Source organism: Hemicordylus capensis, chromosome 2, assembly GCF_027244095.1.
Source record: "Hemicordylus capensis ecotype Gifberg chromosome 2, rHemCap1.1.pri, whole genome shotgun sequence".
Taxonomy (NCBI): domain Eukaryota; kingdom Metazoa; phylum Chordata; class Lepidosauria; order Squamata; family Cordylidae; genus Hemicordylus; species Hemicordylus capensis.
The window spans coordinates 63264453-63286630 of NC_069658.1; the positions used below are offsets into that span (position 1 = coordinate 63264453).

Here is a 22178-nt window from a genome sequence, read left to right on the forward strand (position 1 = left end):
TGGGCTCCTCTTACAAGTTAAGAGTCCTGCAGCATACCCCTAGCTCCAGAGTTCAGTTAAACATGGAACATAGAAAGCTGCCATATACTGAGTCAGACCATTGTTCTATCTAGATCAGTATTGTCTACAGGGATGTGCACGAACTTGTTCGGAGGCCCTTTTACCGGCCTCCAAACAGGTTCAAACATGGGGAGGGGCTGAAGTCAGGGGGTGTCACTTTAAGTGTGGGGGAGGGTACACTTACCCCTCCCCCCACTTCCCCCCTGGGAGTACTCTGTGTCCATAAAAGCCTCGGGGCAGCAGAGTACCTCCCTGCTGCCCCTTCCCCCTCTTCAGCCAGAAGTGGCCGGAAGAACATGTACCCAGTACTTCTGGCCGAAGAGGGGGAAGGGTCAGCACGAAGGCACACTGCTGCCCCGAAGGCTTTTACAGACACCGAGCACCGGCGGGGGGGGGGGGGGAAGCAGGGTGAGGGGTAAGTGCAGCCTCCCCTGCTCTTAAAGTGAAACCCCCACCCAGTTCTGTGTATACCCCTAGTTGTCTACACAGACTGGCAGTGGCTTCTCCAAGGTTGCAGGCAGGAATCTCTCTCAGTCCTATCTTGGAGAAGCCAGGGAGGGAACTTGAAACCTTCTGCTCTTCCCAGAGCGGCTTTATCCCGAGGGGAATATCTTACAGTGCTCACATGTGGTCTCCTATTCAAATGCAACCATGGCGGACCCTGCTTAGCTAGGGGGACAAGTCATGCTTGCTACTATAAGACCAGCTCTTCTCTCCTAAGTTAAACAGCTTTTCCTTCTAGTGACATGTGACATGCCTCCCCCAACCTGTACTTTGAACCTACTGAAGTTTCCAAGTGTATTTCAAAGGCAGCCCTACATAGAGTATGTTATAGTAACCCAATCTCAAATGTGACTAGGACATGTATCAGCATGGTCAGTCCACCTTCACCAATAATAATAATAATAATAATTATTATTATTATTATTATTATTATTATTATTATTATTATTATTATTATTATTATTATTATTATTATTATTATTACATTTATATGTAGTACCCAGAATGTTGGGGGCAATATGCTAAATCATTGTAAACCGCTTAGAGAGCTCCGGCTATAAAGCGGTATATAAATGTAAGTGCTATTGCTATTGCTATTTATATCCCGCTATTCCTCCAAGGAGCCCAGAGCAGTGTACTACATACTTGAGTTTCTCTTTAACAACCCTGTGAAGTAGGTTAGGCTGAGAGAGAAGTGACTGGCCTAGAGTCACCCAGCTAGTTTTATGGCTGAATGGGGATTTGAGCTCGGGTCTTCCCGGTCCTAGTCCAGCACTCTAACCACTACACCACGCTGCACCTGCTTAACCTGGGCAAAGGCAGTTCTGGTCACTGCTGCCACCTGAGAATCCAGGTGACAGTAGCAACCAGGAGCACCTTTTGCATAGATGAGAATCTAGGAGTGCCCCTGCAACTACAGACATGCCAGGAGAGGGGAAAGACAAGTGTATTCAACATAATACCTATTTTGTTCTAGTGAATTGAGGTCCAAAAAGGCTGATCCCATGAAATCATCTTGAAGGCCAAAGTCATAATCAAACACCTAAAATAGCCAAAACAAAGCCAGTATTGAAGGAAAGGCTGTAAAAAACAATATATTGACAGTGTAGTCCCTGGAATAGTTTTGGCTAAGGAAAATTAACCCCCCAAACCCCACCCCAAACACCCCTTTACAAAGTTTGGAATGAAATCAATCTATTTCAAAGACTTTCACTTAAATGATTTGAGTGGGGTGCCGTATTTCATAACTTATGGTTCCATTAATAATAAAAACATTGAGAAAATTACAAATTGTATAGAAGTTCTGTACATCAAATGAGACAATGAATTGGGGTGTTAAGACTACAAATCAATGATAGCTACAAAACAGATTACAATTTTCATTTAATCTTTATATTTAAGATCCCCCGTTTAAATGTCTAGTTTGCTATTGTGTGGGAGAAGGGTGGTCAGCACCAATTTCCAAACAAAATGTGTCACAGAATACACTCTATATTTGTGTTCTGAATAACTCCGAGTATTAACAAAAAACAGAGTTCTTAACTTAGTAAATGTTTTGTAAATATTTTTTAAATTTGAATTTCGATGTGTGCAATATTCAGCTGCTTAACATTTCATGGCTAAGGTGCAAAACTGAGCATGGGTGATGCAATATCAGCCTTGTGGTTTCTCTTAAAAATATATATGTAGCTCACCTTTATATATAGCTGTTCCCTTAAGTTTTCAATAATTATGGAAGTTCGTTCCTCCCACACAGGATTAAGATTCTTATGGATTGTTTTGCTTCTAAAGACTTCTTTTCCACCCATTTTAAATTTTACATATGGATCACTTGTCCCTGATAAAGAAACAAAAATCAAGTTGACGCACACCACTTGGTAGTTATTAGGTATCTTACAAGACTGACCTGGTTTGGGGGGGGGGCGGTTAGGAATTAGAGGCTTGAACAAGTACAATAACGTTCTTAGATACATATGGAAACAGAAAGCTTTGAGAAGTGAAGGGCTGAAAAGGGCTTATTAAAAACTGGAAAATCAATATCTGAAATAATGTCTATACGTTTATTCTTTAAAGCAAAAATGTGCAGGACAACGAACAGTTAGTCATTTCATAGCTGTAGAAATGACCCCTTTGTGACAGATACCCATTTATTTTCCTCTAATCATGACAAGTTTACATTTAGGACTAAAATCAGACAGATAACTTGGCTAGTACAGTTTGTATAGCTTATTCACATGTTCATTTGATAGAACAGAATACTTAGACAGCAGAAACTCGCTCTCTGAGGGTATTCTGGGATTTTTGTTGATATTTCATCAGGCCACAAGATGGCAATGTATGCTCTCCAATTCAGTTTATAATTAGATTCATTTTGAGAAGTTGAATAAAATGACTTTATCAGCATTTTCTATTTTCACAGCACCTAATATCTGTTTTTCTCAAACAGATAAATCTCATTCCCTAGATTTCCTCCTACAATTTATAATAGCATAGTAAACTACAAAAGCATATGGATTCACCTGAGAAGTTCTAGATCTGCCACTGAAAAGAACGTAAAGTAATATGTAAGTTCTTCCAGTTCATTCATTGTTGAACACAAGGGAAAACTGTATTATCCAAATATATAATATATGCATAGCACCTGATATTGTAGTGGTTTACACAGCAAGTGTGTGAGTTTTGAGGAATTGGGTATGTCTTCTAATGGTGGCAGTAGAAGTACTTTTAAAAAAATCTTGTTTTATTTATTTATTGTTAAATCTTTATACCGCCATTCATTAAAACAATCTCAAGGTGATTTACAAAACATTTAACACTATAACACACTAATATATTTATTGTGTAACTGTTTTATAAATTGGAAAATAAAAATACAAATTAATTAAAAGTTTCACACACACACACACACACACACACACACACACACACACACACCAGGACCATAAAATACAGAGCAGCCACAACAAAAACACTCATAAAAACCTGGATTAAAAAGCTAAGATTTCACTTGCTTTCTAAAAACTGTGATGGAGACTGAGGAGTAGATGCCCAACAGGAGAGCATTCCAAAGTCTGGGGGCAATAATCGAGAAGTCCCTGTCCTGTGTGCACAACAGCCGGGCCTCCCTGATTGTCGGTATGCGGAGCAGAGCCCCCTCCAATGACCTTGTAAAGTGGGCAAACACCCTTGGGAGCAGGTTGTACCCTCAGGTATCTAGGGCTCAAACCATTAAGGGCTTTAAACGTCAAAACCAACACCTTGTATTGGACCCAGAAACAAATTGGCAGCCAATGTAGCTCTTTCAAAATGGGTGTAATATGATCCCAGTGGGCAGCTCCAGATAAAATCCTAGCTGCCACATTTTGCACAATTTCTATATATTCTTCAAGGGCAGTCCCATAGTAATCGAGCTGTGACATGACTGAGGCATGGGTAACTGCAGACAGATCTGCCTTCGAGAAAGGGATGCAGCTGCACACCAGCAAAACCTGTGCTAAGGTACACCTGGCCACCACCTCCACCTGAGCTTCCAAAAGCAGACCCGGGTCCAGATATATCCACAAGCTGTGCACTTGCTCTTAAAGAAGAGTGCAACCCCATCCAGAACAGTTGAGTCCCCTCATACCAATTGGCTCTCCTACTGACCATAAGTACTTCCATCTTGCCTGGATTCAATTTATTAGCCCACATCCAACTCATCACTGCCTCCAGCCCCCAACTCAGACATTCACTGCCTCCCTAGGATCTGGTAATAAGGAGAGATAGAGCTGAGTGTCATCTGCGTATTGTGGATAACTCAGTCCAAGTCCCCAAAATGACCTCCCCCAGCAGTTTCATGTAGACATTAAAACAGCATAGGGAACAAAACCGATCTGAGGGACTTCACAGGCCAAGGAGACAAAGAGTAGTCCCCAAGCAACCTTCAGGACCATCCCTTTCCAACCCCCCAACCCCCGGGAGGTTGACTTCTTTGGCTTTATAACCAATTCAAGATCATCATATTTTCCAGAATGTGAAATCTTAAGATCAGCCCTGCTGGATCAGGCCCAAGGCCCCTCTAATCCAGTATCCTGTTTCACAGTGGCCCACCAGATGGCTCTGAGAAGCCCACAGGCAGTAGGTGAGGGCATGATGTCTCTCCTGCTGTTCCCCCTCAACTAGTATTGAGAGGTAACCTCTAGTCACCAGACTAGTAACCACTGATAGACCTGTCCTCCGTGAATTTGCCTAAGCCTCTTTGAAAGCCATCCAAGCTAGTAGCCATCACATCTCATGGCAGAGAATTCCATAGATTAATTATGTGCTGTGTGGAAAGTACTTACTTTTGTTGGTCCTAAATGTCCTGGCTTTCAGTTTCATGGGATGGCTCTAGTGTTCTAGTGTTGAGAAACATCTCCGTCCACTCTCTCTACTCCATACATAATTTTATTTACCTCTATCATGTCTCCCAATAATATCCTCTTTTCCACACTAAAAAGCACCAGAGGCTGTAGTCTTGCCTCAAAAGGAACTGCTAAAGACCCCGATCATCTTGGTTGCCCTCTTCTGCATCTTTCCCAGTTCTACAATGTCATTATGACATGGTAACCAGAACTGTACACAGTACTCCAAATGTGGCCGCACCATAGATTTGTATAAGGGCATTATAATATTAGCATTTTTTATTTTCAATCCCTTCGTAATGATCCCTAGCATGGAATGCTTTTTTCACAGCTGCCATGCACTGAGTTGACACTTCCACAAGCTGTCCACCACAACTGTGAGATCTCTCTCCTGGTCAATCACTGACAGCTCAGACAACCATCAGTGTATATGTGACGTTGGTGCTTTTTGCCCCAGTATGCATCACTTGCTTACACTGAACCACATTTGCTATTAATTTATTTAGCCCACTCACCCAATTTGGAGAGATCCTTTTGGGACTCCTCACGACCTGTATTGGATTCCATTACCCTGGATAGTTTAGTGTCATCTGAAAATTTAACCACTTTGCTGCTTACCCCAACCTCTAGATCATTTATGAACAAGTTAAAGAGCACTGGTACCAGTACAAATCCCTTGGGGAACCCAAGTCTTAGTTCTCTCCAATGAGAAAACTGATCCACACATGAACCTGTCCCCTTATCTCATGACTCAAGAGTCTTTAGTGGGGAACTTTATCAAAAGCCTTTTGGAAGCCCAAGTATACTCTGTCAACTGGATCACTCTTATCCACACACCTGTTAACAACGAACTCCAAAAGTTTAGTTAGGCAACACTTGCCGTTGCAGAAGCAATGCTGGTTCTCCTTCAGCAAGGCCTATATTTCTATATCAATTCTGTCTTTAAGTACAAAATCAATTCCATCAATTTACCCACCACAGAAGTTAAGCTAACTGGCCTGTAGTTTTCCAAATCCCGCCTGGATCACTGAACTATAATGAACTCCAATTAGAATAACTAATTGTACAATAAATGAAAATGGTATATATAAATCATTACACATTCAGGTTGCCCCATATACTAGTTTGAAAGGTCAAACTGTGTTTTTTTAGACAGACCAAGGTAAACTAATGCAATTTATGTTCTATAAACATCCAATCAATAAAAATATTCACTGGAGCCAACAATATAGCTTCCCAACAAAACTATATGCTAAGTGCATAACTTTGGCTATGCTAAAATTTCAGATAAACAACTGAGTGTAGCAGGTTTCTTACAAGTGTAGCTGAGCAGAGAAAACTCAAGTCATTGTTCCAGCCAACTCTTATTCCCATCCCATCAAGGAAACACACACAAATGAAACTCTAACAATACAAGAGGCTTTCCAACACCCCTTTTATACACTGATTATAATTAGTAACAGAGGAAGTTCAGACTATCATCTAAACCACGCTTCAGTTCATTTTGGAATATGCTGTCCTCCCTGAAGGCTCCCCTCTCCTATGAGCAACAGGAAAAGGTTGGCGGGGGGGACTTTTGCTTTTGATCTGACATTCCCCATTGGGTTTGGGGAACGGTGATTTGTTAAAATATATCAGGATCAAATTGTAGTTTGATATCTTGACTTGTTTTAAAATTTTGTATTCTGCCTTTCTCAAGTGATTCAAGAATGTTTACAACATTACAATTAAAATATAACAGTCTGGACTTTCTTCTGTTTTCAACAGTCTGGACTTTCTTCTGTTTTCCAACCAACATTTATTAATGGCTTCCATACATTTTCTTCAATCCATCATTTCCAAATAACATTTTTAAAAAATCATTCTCTGTTAACTTCTACACCCAGGTGGGAGATTTGTACGTGGCATCATCTCTTCCATGAAAGATGCAATACCTTCTGTCTATTTCGGTATTATTGTAACTCTCACAGATTTCACACCTATTTTTACCATGCAGTAGTTACAGCTTCCAGGGCTATCATTTCAGAGTGTCAGTTTGTTAAATAGTAATCGTTGAGTACAATTCAGCCACTCTTCACAATTACATAGCCTGAACTCCACTGACAATTGTGTTCATCAATGGAGTTCATAGAAACACAGATGAGTACCTTGTTTAAAACAGCAGACTCCATTTGACAGAAATTGATGGGTCCTCAGGTACCAGTTCATACTTTAATCTTAGCTCATCACAAACTACTACTTGTGGGATAGCAATTTCCTTGGAATGATATCAACTGGTTTAGTCGTGAAGTGACTTCAAAGGCACTCTGTAATAAAACGATGTGGCAGGACTAGAGAGGCAAGAACTTCTATAGTGGCATAAAAGGCAATGGAGGCTTCAGGGAAGTAGGAAAAAGTCCACAAACCTAGAATTCTATTGCTGGAATCATTGTCTGCAAGTTAATATACCAAATCAGGGTAGGATCCTGTCTAGTGTTGTGCTTGCATAATATGAGGAAATATGTTGTTGCACAACTGCTAGTGGGATTTTTGCCCTAAGCATATACAAGATTAGCTAATTGCTGCATAACATTGTATGGTGTTCCAAGATGCTGCACTATCCAAGAGATAGTGCGGCATCTTCCACTAGCACAACTAGTCTGGAACATAAATTACTTTGTTTGCACAACATCCTTATGTGATATCCTTATGCTAGGAAAACAGAACAGTATTTCATTAGTACAATACTAATTTGGACCCTGCACCATGTTTTTGATTGGATGGAATGCTGTCAGTATGCAGAATGCTGGAAGACCCAGCCTCATAATTCAAAATTTGTCTAATAGACCATGGGTTTTATTCTGACTTTTGCCACGGCTGAAGTTGAAGAAATAACTGCTCTACATGCAAGTTAATTATGCAGTATTTTATTTCACAGTGCACTCAGATCCACAACTTAGTTTCTAGCATGAACACTTCTTGGCATAAAAATGTTTTAATGTACTAGACGTTTTGACAAGGCCTTTTCTATGGCATACATTTTTTTTTTAAAAGTACACTTTCACAATTCCCATGGGCAGGCTTACCATTTCTACCCAACATCGGTCATCAATGAGATTGTTTGGGATAATCAGCTGCTTAATACAATAAAGTGATTTAGAATGTGTTAAATTCATTTCACTGACCAGGCTATCACATTGAAATCTCTCTCAAGAGGCACCTTTTAACGTGGTGATTCTCTTTATTTAGCAGGGGGAGAGTAACTGGCCCTATCCACCCCCAGCACAGTACTTCCAGTGACTGTTGCTGGTGTCTATCTTATGTTTCTTTTTAGAATGTGAGCCCTTTGGGGACAGGGATCCATCTTATTTGTTTGTTATTTATCTGTGTAAACCGCCCTGAGTCATTTTTGGAAGGGTGGTATAGAAATTGAATTAATCATCATCATCATCATAGAACTTTACACATTCTCAGCTGACATTGTGCATGCTCATAAAGTCTACACCACTGAATCCTACTGAGATTAGAATATTAATAGTTTTTAACATTAGTAACAATCTAGAGTGTAACTTTAGGGTAAAAGGGAAACAGCACCCAGAAAGTTCTTCATACCTTCATAATGGAACTATCAAGTCACATATACAGTACTAACACATCTCTAACACTTTGAAGTTGTCATTTGTGACCACCTGTTAACTCCCTTCTCCCACTGCCTCCTCCCTGCCACTTTTGTTTCAGGTAGTGATGTGCATGGTCCGGAGCAGTCCGGACCAGCACCAAAGGGGAGCCTATCTTTTAGGGCGGGGAGGGCTTGTTTACCCCTCCTGCGCCTCTTTGCCCCCGCCAGTGGCCGTAATCTACTGTAAAATTGGGGCGCTGGAAACCAGCCGCCCCAGCCGCCGCCGCGCCCCCCCCGCGAGCAAATTAGAGATAAAAAAGGCTACTGCCTACAAGGAAAGGCTATTGCCGCCCTGCCGCCCCCCCACCCGCCACCCCCCCACGAGTGCTCACCAAGTTAGAAGAACTTAGAGAGGAGCTCGCGAACAGAGCTCCTCTCTTATCGAAGCCTCCGGCCCAACTGGGGCCTTGGGCGCGTGCGCACGCGGACTAGAGCTCTTTATCCTATAGAGCTTTTGCCGGAGGCCCGGTCTACCCGCCGGGAAGAAGCCGGGTAGACCGGGCCTCCGATCGCCGGAGGCCCGGTCTACCCGGCTTCTTCCCGGCGGGTAGACCGGGCCTCCGGCAAAAGCTCTATAGGATAAAGAGCTCTAGTGCGCGTGCGCACGCGCCCAAGGCCCCAGTTGGGCCGGAGGCTTCGATAAGAGAGGAGCTCTGTTCGCGAGCTCCTCTCTAAGTTCTTCTAACTTGGTGAGCACTCGTGGGGGGGGGCGGGGGGCGGGTGGGGGGGCGGCAGGGCGGCAGTAGCCTTTCCTTGTAGGCAGTAGCCTTTTTTATCTCTAATTTGCTCGCGGGGGGGGGGTGCGGCGGAAGCGGCGGCGGCGGCTGGGGCGGCTGGTTTCCAGCGCCCCAATTTTACAGTAGATTACGGCCACTGGCGGGGGCAAAGAGGCGCGGGAGGGGTAAACAAGCCCTCCCGCCCTTAAAGCAATACCCCCCCCACCCAGACCCGGACCAACCAGGGCAGAACCGGTCCGGCAGTTCGGCCATTCTATAGAATGGCCGCCGGACCGGTTCGGACACACGCCTAGTTTCAGGCACTCAGCTGTGAGGCACAGTTCTGCTGGAGAATGAAGCAGAGGCTGCAGCAGCACCAAGCAAAAAGCAGGCACTAACATTACATAAACTGCTTTGCTTGCTTGTTTAATTCATTGTGGCAGTTTACCACATGCCTAAAGGATGTGGTGGTGGAAGTCCTCTTTTCATATTTACATCTGGATTTGTCTACAGACATATTAAAAAAATGACCCAATTGAGCCAATGGATGCACTGTGATAACTCCTTTAACAGTCTTCTCTAACACCACATAATTTTCTGTTTAAAATTAGTATTGCTTGAATGAAAAGCTTATTGTGGCATAGGATTTCATGAGGTAGAGCCCATTTCAGATGCATGAACCCTTTTCTTCAAACAAAACCTTTGATCACAGACATTTTTTGAAGATGAAACTTTCTAAGAGAATAAACCCCAGGAATACTTTAAAGCCAAATAGTACTGCTTAAGGTATAAAGGATGCCAATTCAAGCAATATTTTTCTCTTATGATTTAAAGGAACTTTGTTTTAATCACTTCAGAGAATGCCACTTAGCCATTGCTATAGCTGGTCGGTGGGGAGGAAGGGTTGTGCCCGAGGCCCTGGATGCCGAGGCCAAGTGGGCACGCCATCTGAGGCCATGTGGAGAAGTGGCCTATCAGGAGCGGAGTGGGAGATTTCTTTCCACATCCTCTCGCTCTGCTCATTTTTTATGTATTCGGCCCCGTCAGTGCTAGCTGACATGTTATTGGTATTTCAGCCGGAGGCACCTTGGGGTAAAAAGGGATGCCATGGAACAGCGCCTCAAGGTTATGGGGCTCAGAGCAGCTGGGAATGGACACCCCTTTTGGAAATTGCTTACCTCACCCACTCAGTGTTTTGTGCTGGGGGGCGGGTGTGTGACTCAGGCAATCCTCCCTCAACACAATAATTGTGTGGTGCAGGTAAGCCAGCTATAGGATAGCTGGAAACACTTGAACCTGGTTGATTCTCCCCAGTGGGATGTTAGCTGGCCCTAGGAAGCTGGATCTCACAAGAGGAGTTTTCTGCACTCAGTGTTTAGGAGTTATTTCTATCTGCTTTGTTGCAGTTATGTTAAATTATTAAAGTGGCCCTAGTTTAAATGTCTTGTCTTTCTTGGGCATCTGGGTGCAATCAAAATATCTCCATCAAAACAGCACATATAGGGCACATTATCCAAAGCACAGAAAAACCGCCAGTACATGTATGAATCTAATAAATTAATGGTAGATAGATTTAATTTCCTAGAAAATAGTTATTTTCACTCTTGTTCTGCAAATGGTTGTATACAGACTTCACTCTCACTATGTTTCTAAGGTCTGAACCTGGTTAAATTATGGTTTAGCATTACATCCGAATCCAGCCAGTGTATCAAGCGCTAGCCAATTTTACATTTTGCTCAAACTGTCTGTTAGCCAGCAATTAGGTCCCATTATCCCCAAAGTCTTAAGAGGATAGCCAGTCAACAGGGCTTTTAAGTTACAACACCACACACAAACCTAGTACCATGCATCACAAATCACGTAACCAGGTTCACAGAAATTTTCGATAAGCATTGATAAAAATGGATGCTTGAGCACATAAGTGCAGTATAGTGTAAAATTTTGTAATTAGCCCAACATTACTAGTGGCTGAGTGGGAATCTGAATCCCTGACTCCTAGGAAGCAACCTTATAATGAGTCAGACCATTGGTCCATCTAGCTCAGTATTGTATACATTGACTGGTAGCAGCTTTCTAATATTTCAGGTTGAAGTCTCTCCGAGCCCTACCTAGAGATGCCAGGGACTGAACCTGGGACTTCACATGGAAGGAGTTGCTCTAAAACTGAACTAAAGCCCTATCACCCAAGGGAATATCTTAGAGCAGACAGTGCTCACATCTTCTCACCCATCCAAATGCAAACTAGGCAGACCCTGAATAGCAAAGGGGACAATTCATGCTTGATACCACAAGACCAGCTCTCCCCTAACCATAATAAATCATCATCATCATCTTTATTTCTTAGTCGCCCCATAACAAATTGTTCTCTGGGTGGCTTAAAACACAACATATGTTTTAAAACATGAGATAAGGACACACATTAAATCATAACAAACCATCAAAAAAAAAGGAGTGAGGGTGGAGAAAATACAAATACAAATACAATTTTTAAAGCTTTTTAAATCAGATCAAAACAATTTAAAAATTAAATTTAAAATTTAAAATAACTGAGTGAACAAAAACGCCTGAGTGAACCTGGCATCTAAAAGAACAAAGTGATGAAGTCAGGTGAACCTCACTAGGGAGGCTATTCCATAAATGGAGTGCAACCACCAAAGAGGCCCACTCTATAGTAATGACTCGCCTCACCTCATTTGGCATAGGCACCTTCGGAAGTGTAGGGACTCCGAAGAAGATCTTAAAGTCCGGGTTGTGACACATGGAACAAGGTGCTCTCTCAAGTAACCCAGTCCCAAGCCATTTAGGGCTTTAAAGATTAAAACCAGCACCTTGAATTGGGCCTGGAAACAGACTGCGAGCCCGTGCAGCTGATGAAGCACTGGCATAGTAAGATCAAATCATCCAGTCATGGTTAATAATCTTGCAGTCCTATTTTGTACCAGCTGCAGTTTCTGGCCTTTTTTCAAAGGAAGCCCCACGTACAATGCATTGCAGTAATCTAAGTGAGAGGTTACCAGAGCATGAGTAACTGTGTCCAAGCTATCTCTGTCCAGGTTAGGTTGCAGTTGATGTATCAGCCAAAACCAATAAAAGGCTCTCCAAGCCACAGAGGCCACTTGAGCATCTTGTGACAGTGCTGGATCAATAAGCACCCCCAAACTGCAAACCTGGTCCTTCAGGGGGAGTGCAACCCCATCTAGAACAGGCTGGACATCATTCACCCAGGCAGAGGAACCACCAACCAGCAGTACTTCTGTCTTGTCTGGATTGAGTCTCAGCTTATCCACCCGCATCCAGTCCATTTCTGCATCCAAGCACAGATTCAGGATATTCACTGCCTCACCTGATTCTGATGAAACAGAGTGACACAGCTGAGTGTCATCTGCATATTGATGACACCTCAGGCCAAATCTCTGGATGACCTCCTCCCAGCAGTTTCATGTAGATGTTAAAACAGCATAGGGGAAGGAATGGAACCCTGAGGTACCCTACAGCATAGATGCCAAGAGGTTGAGTAGTAATACGCTAGCATTACCTTTTGGGAATCGACCTCCAAGTAGGAAAGGAACCACCTTCAAACAGTGCCTCCCACACCCAACTCGGGTAGCCTATCCAAAAGGATACCATGGTCAATGGTATCGAAAGCCACCAAGAGATTCAAGAGAATTTAACAAGGTTGCACTCCCTCTCTCTCTCTCTCTCTCTCTCTCTGCATAGGTCATCCTACAGGGAGAACAAGGCAGTTTCTGTTCCAAAGCTGGGCCTGAAGCCTGATTGAAAAGGTTCTAGATAGTCCGTTTCCAGCAAGAGTGCCCGGAGCTGGTCAGCCACTCAAGCACCTTACCCAGGAAGGGAATATCAGCTACAGACCTATAGTTGTTTACATCCTCAATGTCCAGACTGGGTTTCTTTAAGAGTAGTTGAATAACAGCTTCCTTCAATGGAACTGGGACCACTCCCTCCCTTAATGAGGTTTTTAGAACCTGCTGGACCCAGCTAAACATTCCCTCCCTACTAGATTTAATAAGCCATGAAGGGCAAGGGTCAAGCATGCAAGTGGGTCAGCCGAACTCAACTAAACACCTTGTCCACATCTTTGGGCACCAATAATTGAAACCTCTCCAGCAAAACTAGTCCAAGTTTTACTTTGTGCACCTCTCCCAAAGATCCTACATCAGCTGTAGTGTCCAGCTCATGGTGAATGTGAATAATTAAGCATAACAGAAACAAACAATTAATTAAATAATTAAGCATAAGAGGAACTCAGCTAGTCATGCACACTGGTATGATGTAGGGGAAAATATAGGGAATTTTTGATTGTAGGGGGGAAATGGTTGGTCACCCCAGTCCTTTATTTATCCATGCTACTAGTACAGAACTAAAGTCAACCAGCATTAGATGGCCCTGGCCAACTGACTGAGTCTAGTATTGACTATTATACAACTCACGTGCTGGAAAATAAAGTGTAGCAGCATCATTCTAGCTATATTCTAGAGATACACATATCAGGCAGTATATAAATATGATTGATTGATCAATCACAACTGTGCAAGAGCACTGATACACAAGTGCAAATATTGAGCATATCGAGTTGCATGACAATGTGGCCATTATATATCGAGGCAGCACTGTCATGCAAATTCTAAGCTTGTGCAACAATGTTCTTATGCAATGCACAAACTGCTTGCATAATGATGTTCAGTATGTCAGCCACTGCCAATAACCGAAAGTACTGAAACAACTTTTGATCCTGGGGTTATATTAACTGATTATTTTTACTGTCTTAAATGAAAAGGATTGATCTGAGCATTTCAAATAATGAACCATGCTTTCCTTAGGCCCTTTCCTGCCCTGCATGTGTGGTGACTGGAGCAGTCCACCACCCCCATCCCACAAAAGGCTCTGTTAGCAAAGCAACTGAAGTGTGTACCATAAGTAGGGATCCAAGCTACCAAGGAAATAGAAAGCAAATCATTCCGACATGAACATGAGCAAAATACACCACTTGAAGGGGCTTGCTAACCAGTAGACAGTGAACTCTAGTTTGGAACCAAAATAGCAATCAGCTGTAGCGTTTATGTTACCTTTCATCCAACTTGGATAATGTACTAAATGATTGTGTCAGGTGTCAGTGGATTTGTCAAAGTGAATATGATACTTACAAGGATTTTGTATTTTTGGTTGATTTTATACATTATAATCACTAAGTTTCAAAGGCTCCTGACTTTTAAAGACAAGTGATCAGAAATACTCAAACCTGTACATTTTTATGAAATAAGTTTTATTGAACCACTGTTTCCAACACTGAATGAAAGGAGAGAGAGAGAGAGAGAGAGAGAGAGAGAGAGAGATGGCACTTTACCCGAATACATTGGACATGGGGAGGCTCTTCACTTAGGGTAAAGTGCGTGGTGCCCTCCCAAAATTTCAATGCCACCATCATTTTTGATAACTCACTGCCTCCCTCTACACTTCCCTGCCTGCACCTTGCCTGCCCAGCAATGTTTACATAGAGTGGGTGCCGGTAACAGGCTCCTATTGAAAAGACTGAACAGTGTTCCCCTCTTCATTTAAATATTAATGAGGCAGCAGCCAATGAAAAGGCCTGCTTTTTTTTTCATGAAGTGGGCAGAAATTGAAACGACCTTGAATGTCCTGATAGGAGGCATCATGTAGATTGACTACCCTATCAGCCAATCAGAGTGGCCAGAGGAGAGGGCCGTCTATTTTGAGAGAGGCAAGACAAAAAGAGCAGGAATCTCCATTTTGTTTAGTACTGCAGTTCCTGCTACATTGTTTGAGGAATGGACTTGAAAATAAGATGTTCCGTTCAGTAAAGAAACAAACTCCATTGTTAATATTGGACTGGACAACATTTGCGTGGTGGTGGTGAGTATATTTCTTGTACCTTTAAATTTGTCTCCCTGTCTCCCCTGAATGAATGAACTTGTTTGTATTTGAGAGTTTTTATTATGTTCAGAAACCAAGCTACCCCTCAAGGCAGTTGCTGTGTTTGCAATATGTTCCTAAAGTAAATATCAACTGCATGAACCCTTTTCAAAAGCTCCTTCTATCCCTATGAAAAAATATGCCAGCTTTGCTTCCCCGCCACCCCCACCCTGGCCCCACCACCTCAGAATGAATCATTTCCATCAACTTAAAATGCTGGATGGCTAAGCTTTGCTTGGTAGTTTTTATAACTGCAAATACAGTATTTAACTTTTAACAACTGCTGGTCTTGAGGATTCCTACTTTTCCTAATTAATTTGCAGTAAATCTTTCAACCTGTTAGCCAAAATTTGAAAGTTCCCTTCTGAAGACTAGATTGTGAGCCCCTTTGAAAAAAGGAGGCTCAGAGTATTTACAGCTTCTATGGCATGGAAATTAAGATGGACACCTTAACTTGCAATTTCCACACTTTTTAGAGCATGGGTTAAGACTGAAAGCATCTTAAACCTTATCGTAAACCAAATAACCTGCAGATAGATAGCCAGATAGGAGCAATCTCCAATCCGTTATGGACAGTTGCAAAATGAACGATAAAATTGCAAGATGGATTTGTTAAGAGTATACAGGAAGCTTATTTTGATGCAATTTCTCATCATACTACTACTACAATTATTTCTAGTCTCATATATACAGCAAAACAATTTGTTTTAAAAAGGAGCATGCCTGATTCTGAAAATTTTCTGATTAGAATACATTCAGTGCAATGTTATAAAATCAAATTTGAACAGTGGTTTATATAAAAGTAGGTTTTTCCCCAGCATATTCTTACCTCTCCTATCACGAGCTGCTAAGTTGTGACCTCTTTTTAGCGTAATGTCCAACTGGTACATTCTGGAATCAGTCAAGGGTAATTCAGCATTACTAGTTTCAACTGGATTGACTCTCTGAAAAACAAAGAGAAAATATAGATGATGTCCAATGTCTTTACTATCCTCTAATTTTCCATTTTGCATGGTTAAGTATTATCATTGTGACTATGGCATCAAGACAACAATCAGCAGGTGGTTGCTCACAGTGACAATCCTCTTCCCATCCCACCAATATTAGAGAACTTTTCATAGATATAGCCTAATAGAGTTTGTGCTTAGGAACTCTGAGTATATCAGCTGAGCTCATTAAGACATTGTTAATGTGAGGTTTATTTCCTTGAAATCCTGGATCATAATAAATATTATTGATTTTGATACTAGGTGTATAACACCACCAGTTATTTGAACTATTAGAATTGTGAATATGGTTTATTACATAAATGAAAATTTTCCCAAACAAAACAAAACATTCCAAGGTCCCATTGTAAATTAGGACTGCCGATGAGAGATCACCCACTAGAGTTCTAGTATACAGACTTCCTATGCCTGTACAAGGAAGTCATAAACTTGTGGAATTCAGTCACCTTGTGCTGTATCTTCATACTTATGAAATATATAGTGAAATCCTGTGAATACTTAACAATGAATTTGTTAAGTGTGCTGCTTTAACTGTCTTTCCACTTTTCTCACTTCTATTTTGTTTCCAGTCCAATTTCTGAAAGGAAGGCATGACAAGTGTATTGTCTGATCCCTATAGGAGAACTAAAACTTGCTATTGAGAAATGTTATCAGTATATCATGCTACAATCTGCTGTCCTCAACCCCGCTTCATCCTGTTCTCTACTCCCAAGGAGACCCCAGATTGTCATTCATGCAACAAACATATGGGGGAAGGATAGGTAATACTAACTTCTCAAACCATCTCTCTCTGGGTTCCCTCGCTTCTTCTCCCTGCTCTCCAGGCACTTTTCATTAAAAACTTCTAATTAGACTCTCTTTCAGAAATGCTAGCTAAGTTATTGATTTTCCCAACCAAACTAGTTTGCCTTCTGAATAAAGCTTGGAACTGTATTCACGTCTCGTTTTTCTAACAAACCAGACTTGCTCAAATTAATGTGTCAGAACTGCACTCCAGTTCGAGCTAATTTCCCCCACTTCAGCACAAAAGAATAGCCGAAGCATCCTGCCAGGGCTTTTGTGCAGTTCTGGTAACCAGGTGCAGGTGCTTCTGTGAGGCCCACAAGCAGGATATGAAGGCACACATCCTTTATTGCTGCGTGTGTGTGTGTGTCTGTGCACACACACACACACACACACACACACACACACACACACACACATATATATATATATATATATATATATATATATATATATATATATATAAAATAAATATCCTCTAAGGCGTACCCATGGTTAATCCCGTTGGAACTCTCTCACGGGAGTTCGCGAGCAGAAGCACCTGATTGGGCAGGGGGGATTCCATATGCAGATAGGGAGGAGGAGCCTGTGATGGTTAAGGTCAGCTAGAATGCAACTGTTACTGGTCAGAAGGTGTTCTTGATTGTAGAGGAGAGGAATCTCTATACATAAATGGATAGTGGGTAGAGGTCTGCAAAGAGAGGGGTCGTGAGGGAGGAAAGAGCCCCTTCAGGAGTAAGAGGCTGCTGTTCTGTGAATTAGATGAGGAAACAAGATAAGGAAGATCTGTTAACTCTGAGGGGGGGGGCAGAGAGAGAAGGCAGGGGGGCAGAGAGAGAAGGCAGGGGGGCAAAGAGAGAAGGCAGGGGGGCAAAGAGAGAAGGCAGGGGGGCCTGAGGGAAATGAGTGGCTATGGTGGTGAAGGCAGCAAGGGAGGGCCCAGGCAACCACTGCTGCTGCTCCTCCTTTGGAGAGGAACAGGAGCAGGGTGAGGGTGGAGAGATTTTGGGGATAGGAGAATGCAGCTTGGCCAATAGGCACCACAATGCTGTAGCCGCAACCAAGAGGGCTGAGGAGGATGGAAGCAACAAGATGGAGAAGGAGGAGCAGAAGTGCGGCTAATGGGGAGGGTGGAGAGATCTCTGAAGTGAGGGTGGCTGTGGCAAGGGCTGTGGGGAGCAATCAAGTACTAGAGCACAGATGCTCTGCGTAGGTTAAGCTAGTAATATTTTATTTTATTAGCTGCCCCATAACAAATTGTTCTCTGGGCAGATCACAACACAGCATTAAAATATCAAGTATGTATATATATATATATGTGTGTGTGTACACACACACACACACACACACACACACACACACACACACACACACAGAAAACCAATACAAAACAATTTAAAAACTTTAAGTAGTTTTAAAAATCAAATTTAAAAAACAAAATTTAGAAGGCCTTGGTGAACAAAAAGGTTCTTACTTCCCTGCAACTGGGTAACTCCCAGTCACAGGATTCCAACATAGTCTCAAAAAAAACCCACCTAGTTAGCCCTAGGTTTCTCAGTTTCACTAAGAAAATAGGTATCAGTTACTTTGGTTTTTAAAACCCTCCTTTGTCTAGGGAAGTAGGGACCACATCCAACAAGCTTTTAACATCTGTAAGACATCAACACACTTACTTACCTACCAACAACTAACTTGCTTCGGGGTACACAGTATACCCAAGCAGATATTGTAACAGCTTAACAGAGGCTAAAGGAACTAGTACTGCTTCTGTCAGGATTAGTCCAGACTCCAGCCTGGAGCCAAATGACTTGGAGAAGGCAGAAAGGCAGCCTCAGCAGAAGAGACCACTTTTACTAGCAGACCCCTGAGATCACAGCTGACACCCAAGCCTGCTGGTCCCACTGCCACCTGAGCCTGCTTCTCCCATAGTGACATCCAAGGACATGCAGGACCCAGGGCCCTCCAGAGAATGGAACCACCTGCCAGGCTCCCCAGCCTCTGGGAGAAGAGACAACATCAGGTCCAAGCCGAGATCCAGTAGAGGAGGAAAAGTGCCTGACTAGCCTCTCAGGGCTTACCACTCAATGTGCCTCCTTGGGAGGAGGGGAAGGCTTGCACAGAGGCTTCTTCTGGAGTAAATCATTCTTAGCAGTGCAGGAAAGGGTATACCCTCTTCAGAGTATAACAGTTCTCATTACTGCCTTGGCTGTTGCTGGTTCAACAACTTCCCTTGGGAGCCTAATCCAGCCCACATTTTGCCTGCCTTGCTTAGCTCCCTGGCTCCCAGCTTTGCTGCATGCTCCACTAACTCTCCTGCTCTGTGGTCTGGGTTTAACCAGAGGCCTTGCTGCTGGCCTCTCTTCATTATGCCTGCCCCATCACAAACTCTGCTTTGGACCAGCCGTAAGAGTGGACAGCTTCTCCTGGAGATTCATACTTGAGCAAAATTACTTCAAAGTGCAATAAGGATTAAATGCCATGACAAATTATGCTTCTTATATCCACACAATTGAAGTTGGTTCCAGTTCTTTATTAGACAAACACACATGAGAAACCTGAATAAGGAACAGAAGTTACAAGACCTTTACTTTCTTTAGGCTATCCCACAACATGAGTCTCTATGACAAGGAGACTGTCCCCTTCAAAATGGATTATTCTTTCCTACAACACTGTTGCCCAATGCATTTCAACATGAGATGGCTCTAGGCCACGTATAAGGAATAGGGGGGGCAACATAGTGGCAAATGCGGTTCAGTGCTGGCAAGTGTAAAGTGATGCACATTGGGACGAAGAACCCCAACTTCAAGTATATGCTGATGATGACTGACCAGGAGAGGGATCTTGGGGTCATGGTGGACAGCTCGTTGAAAGTGTTGACTCAATGTGGAGCAGCTGTTAAAAAAAGGGCCAATTCCATGCTAGAGATCATTAGGAAGGTGATTGAAACGGATAATATTATAATGCCCTTATACAAAACTATGGTGCGGCCACACCTGGAGTACTGCGTACAATTCTGGTCACCACATCTAAAGAAGGACATTGTAGAACTGGAAAAGGTGCAGAAGAGGGCAACCAAGATGATCAAGGGCCTAGAGCACCTTTCTTATGAGGCTAGGCTACAACACCTGGGGCTATTTAGTTTAGAAAAAAAGACGACTGTGGGGAGACATAATAGAGGTCTATAAAATCATGCATGGTGTGGAGAAAGTGGAGAGAGAGACATTCTTCTCCCTCTCCCATAACACTAGAACCAGGGGTCATCCCATGAAATTGATTGCCAGGAAATCTAGGACCAGAAAACAGAAGTACTTTTTCATACAATGCATAATCAACTTGTGGAATTCTCTGCCACGAGATGTGGTGACAGCCAACAACCTGGATGGCTTTAAGAAGGGTTTGGATAACTTCATCGAGGAGAGATCTATTGACGGCTACTAGTCGAAGGGCTGTAGGCCACCTCCAGCCTCGAGGGCAGGGTGCCTCGGGGTACCAGTTGCAGGGGAGTAACAGCAGGAGAGAGGGCATGCCCTCAACTCCTGCCTGTGGCTTCCAGCAGCATCTGGTAGGCCACTGTGCGAAACGGGATGCTGGACTAGATGGGCCTTGGGCCTGATCCAGCAGGGCTGTTCTTACGTTCTTAAGTGAAGAGATAAATTGTTATTTAAATTGATTTTCTTCATAATCATCCTTCAGTTTCTTTTAACTAATGCACAATTTAGGAAATCTGTATAGTATTCCAGTATGTATTGCCTTTTTGTCTTTAATGGTATTATTTTTAAATTAGATCTTTGAGTCTATTGGTTGGTGTACTTTTATTGCACTTTTATTGACTTAAAACAGGGTGGTCATTATGTAACATTTTTTCAAAGTATGTATTTTGAGAACTGGGATTGTAGTACTTTTTGACTGAACTTTTATTTTAAGAGGAAATTTTTTGCAGTTTTAATTCTGATAATAAGATTCAGACAATGGATTATTATTTAAGCTTTTACAACTATTCGTTTCTTACTTCTGCAAAGAACATTGTGAGCTTCACTACAGTAAAAGTGAAAGCATTGTGAGGTTCACTAGAATAAAATCCTTTTGGGCACAAACTTGCGTTGAGCATTTTCAAGCAAGTTTGGTTCTTATTTTGTAATTCTAATATGGAAAGTTCTTAGCTTTATATTTTTAGCCCCAAATGGGGTTATATATCTGTATTACTGAGGGTTTTTGTTTTAAATGCACCTGGTAGTTTATACAGAGAACAGAACCAATGCATTATTGTCATTGAAGAAGACCAAGAACTAACTGAAACATGTTTGACTTCAATCAAGCCAAACATTTGATTTGGCTTGACTGGAGCCAAATTCAATCAATTTGAATTTGACTGAAATTCAAGTCAAATGTTTGAAGTGGTCATCATTATTGGTGGACATATTAAGACCTTTTGGGAGCATCCCTTATCAATTGTAATAACTCCTTTATTTCTTTGTGGGATAGACTCAACTACCAGCTAACCTGTAGCCAGCTACTATATAAGGATTCTATTGAATTGACCTGTGCATCTCCATAAATGCTTTAATACTTTTATATTGTTAAAGTGTATGATATGTATACAAATAGAGCGCATGTGCAGTCAAGGCAACTGGAGCAACAAGCTCAGTTTTAAATTGTTTTAATTTGCTTTTATTCTCTTGCTTAAGGTTGTTGAATTTCCTCGGACAGATTACTTGATGAGAGTTCTGCTTTTTGGATCTGTCTTCTCCTATAACCTTCTAAAGGAGTGTGACTTTTGCTTCCATCCACACTGCTGATTAGTGGAAGTTTCAGCATTTTATTATTATTGTTTCTACATCAAAGAATGAGAAACAAAAAGCGCCTGAGAAACAGACCAGATGGTCTGCAGAAGGCAGCGAAAACATCCAAACAAGCAAAAACTGATAAATATTTGAATCACAAGGAATTAGTCTTTTAGATTCCTTTGAAACCTCTAATAAGTCTGTTCCTCTGCCGGACATTGCACCAGGGATAACTGTTTCTTACTCTAACCCTAAATGAACCCCCTGTCAACGAAAAAATTGAAGCACCAAATAATGTAATGCTGAGATTGGAATATTCTTGCCAACAGTGAATAATT

The 22178-nt window shown here is 42.2% G+C and overlaps 1 protein-coding gene across 15 annotated transcripts in view; it reads right to left on the bottom strand.

Moving 5' to 3' along the window:
• Positions 1-22178, bottom strand: part of MCTP1 (multiple C2 and transmembrane domain containing 1) — a 335774-nt gene that overhangs the window by 226431 nt on the left and 87165 nt on the right. For all 15 annotated transcript variants that reach the window (XM_053298676.1, XM_053298671.1, XM_053298667.1 and 12 more), the window contains exons 2-4: positions 16099-16213; positions 2259-2401; positions 1527-1606 (exon numbers count right to left, since the gene is read on the bottom strand). In XM_053298676.1, the coding sequence (XP_053154651.1) occupies positions 1527-1606; positions 2259-2401; positions 16099-16213 (338 nt within the window). The remainder of the gene's footprint in view (positions 1-1526; positions 1607-2258; positions 2402-16098; positions 16214-22178) is intronic.